At 35.1% G+C, this 7,972-nt stretch overlaps 1 protein-coding gene across 5 annotated transcripts in view; it reads left to right on the top strand.

Moving 5' to 3' along the window:
- Nucleotides 1-7,972, top strand: part of ZNF148 (zinc finger protein 148) — a 149,988-nt gene that overhangs the window by 62,854 nt on the left and 79,162 nt on the right. For 3 of the 5 annotated variants that reach the window (XM_004712248.2, XM_045287502.1, XM_045287498.1), the window contains one exon: nucleotides 4,305-4,653. In XM_004712248.2, the coding sequence (XP_004712305.1) occupies nucleotides 4,321-4,653 (333 nt within the window). In that variant the 5' untranslated portion in view covers nucleotides 4,305-4,320. Of the gene's footprint in view, nucleotides 1-2,227; nucleotides 2,341-4,304; nucleotides 4,654-7,972 lie in introns of all 5 variants that reach the window. The other 2 variants (XM_045287501.1, XM_045287499.1) reach the window with 1 other exon arrangement.

Genomic DNA, 7,972 nt, shown 5'->3' with positions numbered 1-7,972 from the left:
GTGGGCTTTGTTGCTTCTCAGCTAGATGGCCGCTTGTTTACCTTCAGGCCTGTAAGACCACAGATGCTATGTTGCACCAGCATTCTTATATGGATGCCCTTGGGTCACTTTTACCCAAAAAAACCCCCCAAAAAACTATCAAACAACCTCACTGTCATCAACAGGCTGATACTGTTCATGGCCAGGGAGCCCTACTGGACCGGGTAGAACTATCCATGTGGGTTTCTGAGACTGTAACTCTTTATAGGAGTAGAAAGCCTCCTCTTTATCCCATGGAGCCGCTGTGGTTTACAACTGCTGACTTTGTGGTAAGCAAGCCCCCAAGGTGGGTTCGTATCCACTATGCCACCAGAGTTCCTGAATAAACTCAAAAAAACAAAAGCCAAACATGTTGCTATTTAGTTGATACTGACTCATGGTGACCTTATGGAATTGCCCGTAGGTTTCTGAGACGTAATTCTTGACCAGAGCAGAAAGCCCCATCTTTCTCTTGTGGAGGAGCTGGTAGTTTAGAACTGCTGATTCTCCAGATCACAGTCCAATGCACCAGGGCACCTTGATTTAAACCATTGCGTTGTGTATATTCCTGGTAATGAAATTGCTCAATTGCTGGAACATGGAGCTATTTCCAGGGTGTATTTTAAAACCTTGCCTGCACAGTATTCATTGATAATAGTCTGGTAATGATTGATACCAAGGAAGTTGTCTCAAAAAGACAATTTCTACCAGTAAACAGTTTAACCCAAAATGTATGGCTAAGTTTTGGGGCCTTAGAAGTAAGCCAAACTGATACCAAACTCACTGCTATCAAGGCAGTGCTGACTTGTGGTGACCCCTCTGGGTTTCTGAGACTGTCACTGTTTACCTGAGTAGAAAACCCTGTCCTTCTCTCCTGCAGTGGCTTGTCATTTTGCGCTGCTGACCTTGTGGATTGCAGCCCAGTGCTTAATCCCACCACACCACCAGAGCTCAACTCAATGGAAAAAAGGAAGGGAGATTTATTCTTTTCTGTGGCCTGTTTTCAGAAAAAATTGCAAAGAGGTTTAGTTTGTCTTGCACTTACATTATGTCTGCTCTCCGTTTACTAGTGTTTTTGAAGTGCATTCTCATCCTTCCTTATAATCCCCTAGACTTTCCTCTCCTTTCCCGGAGTATTCTCTTGCCCAAAGTATGTGCTCGGTACTTACTGTTTCAACTTGATGTTTGGGTTGAGGATAGTAAAACGTTTTATTTCATCCCTGTTTTTAATATGCAAATAATTAACTGGCACAGTAATGTAGGAATATAGCTTTAATGCTGTGCATATATTAGAGTATATTAATTTATGGCAGTGGTTCCCAACCTTCCTAGTGCCACAACACTTTAATTCAGTTCCTCATGTTGTGGGACCCCCAACCATAAAATTATTTTTGTTCCTACTTCATAGCTGTCATTTTGCTACTATCATGAATCAGGTGACCCCTGTGAAAGAGTCGTTCAGTCCCTAAAAGGTTCACGAGTCACAGTTTGAGAACTGCTGATTTATGGGGACGCCTGATCAAGAACACTGGAGACCACTTCTTAGGGGAAATTGTAAACCTGGAGTTAGGTCTAGCTAGTTTCTGCTTTGACTGGCTTTTTTTTTTGGGTGGGGTGTGGTGGGGGGGCGTAGGTAACCTGATCATCTGCACTAGGTCAGCTTTTGCTTTTCTTTTAAAAGTTCTATGTCCCCCCCATGTTTTCTAACCCAAAGCTTCTTAAACTGTGAGTCCCTACCCAACCTGAGGTTGCATAAGTGAGCATAGGGGTCATGAAAATTTTGGCAACAGTAACAGTCCAACCAAAAATTAATTAAAAACCAAGTGGGTCATGAATGTGAGGTGTTTCTGGCAGCCCTTGCCAGTGTTGCAAATTTCTCAAGCTGAGAGGGGTCCAGAGTGGAAAAAGGAGCCCTGCAAATGCTCCCAGACAAAACCAGTTGTGGCAGCAATAATGAAAGGTGGCTCTCTGTGAGTGTCAGTCACTGTGAAACTGGGGGCTGTATGGACCCTTGAGGAGAACAGTAAGCATTTTAGAAAAGAGTATATTGATTTTATAAGAATTCTCAAAGAAATGGTAAGAATAAACATATTTCAGCCTTCAAAGGTTTTTAAGTTTCATTTAACTATAATTTTGTTAAGAATAAGATAAGTGAGATATTTGAAGAGAATGGTTGTTTGATGATAAACTTAAAATCTTTGTTCTCTAGATTGCAAGTTTGCCACCTAAAGATTTTGAAAAATGAAATCAGACTCTTGGTCCTTTGTCCTGCATATATTCTAAGCTCATAATACTTGGTACCCGGGAGAACAAGATAAACAAGTACGAGCTATGTTTTTGTTTAGTTTAGGTTGCTGTTTATAAGCGTTTTGAGCCATTCACTTAAAGTCTCTTTCTGGATTATAGACTTAGTAAATGAAAATGTGTTTAGGTTTCACGCACGTACTTGGATTTTACTAATCGTGTATTAACTACCTTTGATCAATGTATGATCAAGACCATATCCATGTGATTAATTTGGGAAAAAGATACCTAAAATGAAACGTAATTTATGCATTAACTGATTGTAACTCCTTCATGTTGGGTAGTATATGAATGTTTATTTCACACAGTCTGATACTAGAAATTGTTTTTAAGAAATGTTTCATACCAGTGCTTTGATCTTTCAGATGAAGTTTCTTTGAGTTTCATGTTTATTGTTCCACTGATAAAATAACCCAATGTAATAATATTAATTTGCAGCAACCAATGCTAGAAGGGTAGGTTTAAAATACTGCATCTTTCCTGTAATGATAAAATAAGATGTTTTTAATAGCATAGTTAATTTCTTATCACTATATTTATTGTGTAACCATTTAAAGATACTCTAATACATATTTTGTTTTATCAAAATTTTAAAAATATTTACATTTTATTAAAGAGATAAATATAAATAAGAAAGCTAAGCTGGTAATCTCACCATCTAATGGTAACATTAAAAGCTTTTACAGCATAGATAAATAGTATACACTCACACACACATAGGTACACATATTCCCCTTAATATATTGGGATGATTTCTCTCATCTTCACATATTTCTTGAGGATATTTTAATAACTACAGTTATTAAACTAAAACAAGTTTTTCAAATTTAAGTAGACTTTGGCTCTTTTAGTAAAGTATATAAAAGTGCATGACAAATTGGAATAGAAAGATTATGAAAGTTTTGCATAAACTGTTTTACAATAGCTGAGAGAAAAATACACATCTTGAATTTTCACCAAGTTAGTGCACCTGTGCATCCAGCATTCAGTTCATGGAAGAACATCCCTCCTTTTCCTGCCTCGTAGCAGCAGCTTCCCTTTCCTCAGCCCAACCCAGTGGGGGAATTCTGATGTTTCTGGAAAAGACTTCCATTGAGAGTTAATTATATAAGACTAAGATCTACCCATTTTAAGTGCGCAGTACAAGAATTGGAGTATATTTAATGAGTTGTCCAGTGATCACACTAAACCAGTTTTAATACATTTGCATGGACATATTTTAACCAGTCTCTGAGTGTGTAATATCTTTTAAATTTTTTACTATTATAAATACTGATTTTCCATGTGTATATTTATATACATTTCAGATTTATCAGAAAAAGTCCCCAAAGTAGAATTAATCATTCAAAGGATATGAATATTTTAATGCCTTTTGGTATATACTTCCATATTGCCTTGAAAAAGCTAAACTCATTTATTATACTACACCAGCAGTGGATGAAATGACTTCACCCTCTTTTTAACCACTTCAACATTGACTGTGTTTTAAAAGAGTCATTGCTAGTTCAATGGACGAAATTTGATACCTGTATTTTTTCTTTTGATTGCTAGTTTAAATGAATATTTTATATGCGTGTTAAGCCTTTCTAAAATTTAAAAAACTATTTGCCTGCAGTTGTTTTGCCTGATTATTATTGAATTAATCTCATTATTTACTTAAAGGGCACCTTAATGAAAAGAATGCGTACCCCGTGTTTCTAGTTATACTTTTCTCTAATTTGCTTTATGTCAGGCTCATTGTTTTATTAGTGAAATAGATGATGATTTAATCTTTCAATTTTAGGTTAATAAAGAATGGGAAAAATTGTCTTTCTGCTAGCCTTTGGAAACTTAACGTGGTAATTTTATAATTGGAGGCATTCTGAATTACATGAATAAATATTTTATCTTTGAATATGTGTCTTTCATAAGTTAAATAAGAAAAAATTAAGTAGACATAAAACTAATTTATTATGCTTTGTTGCCAAACTTGGTCTTTCTAGGCAGTTATACTTAAGCATGAACATTGACGACAAACTGGAAGGATTGTTCCTTAAATGTGGCGGCATAGACGGAATGCAGTCTTCCAGGGCAGTGGTTGTAATGGGTGGAGTGTCTGGCCAATCTACCGTGTCTGGGGAACTGCAGGAGTCAGTGCTTCAGGATCGGAGTATGCCTCACCAGGAGATGCTTGCTGCAGATGAAGTGTTGCAAGAAAGTGAAATGAGACAGCAGGATATGATCTCACACGATGAACTCATGGTCCATGAAGAGACAGTGAAAAATGACGAAGAGCAGATGGAGACACATGAAAGACTTCCTCAAGGACTACAGTATGCACTTAATGTCCCTGTAAGTAACTCCTTTATAAGATATCAGATTTCCAACCAGAAGGGTAAGCCATTTTGTTTTAAGTAATATTGCAAGTTCATGGAAGAAATTGCACAAAATATTTACAGCCTGACTACCTCAAATAAGTGTTCCTGGACAGATATAGTGAAATAGTGACAGAAATCACATTTGAAAAGGCAAAATTAAATTACATGAAGTTTTTGTATTAGGTATACTTTTGAAGATCTCTTCTAGGACAACACTGATCTCTGTTAGGATTGCTTGTGTGTTGATTTACAGATACCTAGTTATAAAAGTTATGTTAGTTATCTTCTTGATTTTCTCCATAAAGAGTTGAAAGTTTGAATCTTGAAGCACAGCTAGGAAAAAAATCACACACAAACCCTTATGGTTTTCTTTCAAATTCTGTTACTCCTCTTAACTTTTACCTTCTTATCCCCTAGTAGATCTCAATTCTGTGTCCCCTCGGGATTCTGCACTGGCTTGGTTTTATTCCCTCTCCTGTGTGTCCTAGACATTAGGGCTCTTTACCTCAACGATTCTTTTGTAAGCATCTATAATGTTCTTGCCTTCTTGTGCCTTTATTTTCTCTTTGACTAGCAGAATCAAAACCATAATGTAGTTCTTAACTTCTGCCTTTTGTCGTATTAAACCTCTTTAAATTCATCTCATATGTTGAATTTTAAAAAAAATATTGCTTAAAGACCTTCCTATATCCTGCGTGGAACACTCCTCTCAACCGTGCTGTTTTTAATGTAAATAGGCAGGGCCTCATTCTCCGTCTAAGTTGAATTCCTGCACTAGGGACTTGCGTCCACCTCTTCAATATCTGTCGTCTTACATGCTCTTAAGAAAACCAGACTCACTGCCATCAAGTAGTTTCTGTCTGACTCACACAAAGGAAGAAATTTTGTTATGTTTCCTGCACTTAGTAGGGATGGATAGTTAACCCCAGTGTATTTAATATACTAATATTGTTACTAATTTCCTTTCCATGATTATTAGTGTTATCTCTTTTTTCCCCCAAACCATTTTGATTAAAGCTGCTATGAATATTCTTATTATACAAACTTTAAGAAAAATTTCTTTTACATCTCTTTTTTAATGTCTTGTTTTTCTCATGGGTATAGATAGGGAATTTCTGTGTTAAGTTGAATATAAAAGTAGTTATGTTTAATTTAATGAAAATAGTACATTGATCACAAAATTGGTTATATATTTTCCCCTCCCACCAGCAACATATGAATCACAGTTGGTGTTCCTTGCCTTTTACATTTGTTACTCTAATGTGTATGCAGTGATCGGTAATGGCTTCACTCTGTGTGTCCCTTAAATTTAGAGATGTTGACCACTTTTCATGTGCCTGTTGGCTATTTGTGTATCTTTCTGGAGTGCTGTTTCAGTCTTCTCTTCATAAACAAATTTCACTGTTGATTTGACGGGATTATATGTTATGGGTACAAGTTCTTTGTCAAATAGTTTTGTAAATAGTTTCCCCAGTTGTGACTTGTCTAATGTCTTAACAATGTCCTTCAATTAAAAAGATATTTTAATTTTGTTGAAGTGTAATTTGTACTTAAAAATGTATATTTTAAAGTGTCAGTTAGTGTTTTCTGGTCCCAGTCTGAAAATCCTTTTCCTTCACTAATGTTAAGATAAGCTATTTTTTCTTTTAAATGGTTTATTGTTCTAGTTTTTATTTATAATAGTGTATAGCTTATAGCTTAGCTTATGTTTTATATTTGTAGAGTTTAATTTTAGTTTTGATGTCTTAAGTCTATAATCCATCTTGATTTTTTTATACTTGTGTATAAAGTGGGAAGGTGTTGAAGTTCATTTATTCCTTTATGAATATTCAATTGTTTTAGTACCATTTGTTGAGAGTACTTTTCACATTAAATTGCTTTGGCTCCTTTGTTGAAAATTAACTGAGTCTGTGTTAAATAAATTTTGTTAAATTTATCCCTAAGTATTTCATGTTTTGAGTTGCTATTGTAAAGGCTGTTAAAAACAAAACAGGCAAAAAAGCCTTCAATTTCTAATTGTTTGCGGCTCAAAATTGGAACTCAGTTGATTTCTCTGTATGTTGACTTTTATCCTATGATTATAACTCAATTTGCTTTTTAGTGATAGTAATTATTTTATAGGTGTTTTTTTTTAGGTTTCTCTACAATCATGTTGTCAACAAGTAAAGATAATTTTACTTCTATCCTTTCAGTCTGCGTGACTTTTATTTATTTTTCCTGCTTTCTGTACCTTTTAGGACCTCGAATGTCACGTTGAATGGAAGTGGTAGCAGTAGACTTCTTTGCTTTGTATTTGATCTTTCTGGAATGTATTCAGTCTGTCATCTTTAAGAATGACTTAGTAGCTGTAGGTTTTTCATAACTTAAAAAAACCCCAAAGTCCACCAAAAATCAAACTCATTGCCATTGAGCCGATTCCAACTCCTAGTGATCCTCTAGGACAGAATAGAACTGCCCTTGTGGACTTTCAAGATGGTAAGTCTTTGCTGGAGTGGAACGCCTCATCTTTCTCCTGCTGAGTGAATGGTGCCTTTGTACCCGCAATCTTGTAGTTAAGGAAGAACTGCTGGTTTTTCATAGATCCCTTTATTTTATTAAAGAAAATGCATTTTCTTACTAGTTTGCTGAAAAACTTCTACAAATTATTAATGGGTAATCAATGTTGTCAAATGCCTTTCGGCACCTATAAAGGTGATCATATGATTTCTCTTTTTTCTTAAAATAGTGAGTTACGTTGATTTTCAAATGTTTCACCAGCCTTGCATTCTTGGGATAAACTTAGTCATGATGTGCCAGTCTTTCAAATCTGTTGCTGTATTTAATTTACTGGACATTCAAAATAATTTTTATGCCTATATGCACGAGAGCTATTGGTATGTATATTTATTTACTGTTTTGCATATCTTTGTCTATTTTTGGTATCCTGGCCTCATTAAATGGGTTGGTTTGTATTTCTTCATGTTGAATGAGTTTATTTTGGTATTATTTGTACATCACATATTTGATAGGTTTCCCCCGTAAAACCGCATGCACAAAGGTTTTAATTCCAAATTCAATTTTTTAAACATACATGAATCTAATTTGGTTTCACACACATCAGCTTTGGTAATTTGTGTTCTTTAAAATCCCTTTCGTTTAAAAAATAAGCTTAATTGAAATAAAATTCCTTCATAATATTTCTTATTCCTTTATTGCCTAAATGATTTGTCGTGATTTCCCCCTTCCATTACTAATATTGGTAATTTGCCTTTTTGTTTTGATTAGTCTGGGTAAATACATCTATTGATTTTTTT

This window comes from Echinops telfairi, unplaced genomic scaffold (assembly GCF_000313985.2).
Source record: "Echinops telfairi isolate 266 unplaced genomic scaffold, ASM31398v2 ScPeMD7_17;HRSCAF=63, whole genome shotgun sequence".
Lineage (NCBI taxonomy): Eukaryota > Metazoa > Chordata > Mammalia > Afrosoricida > Tenrecidae > Echinops > Echinops telfairi.
The sequence above is the reverse complement of the archived record's forward strand: the minus strand, read 5'-3'. Positions and strand labels throughout refer to the sequence as shown.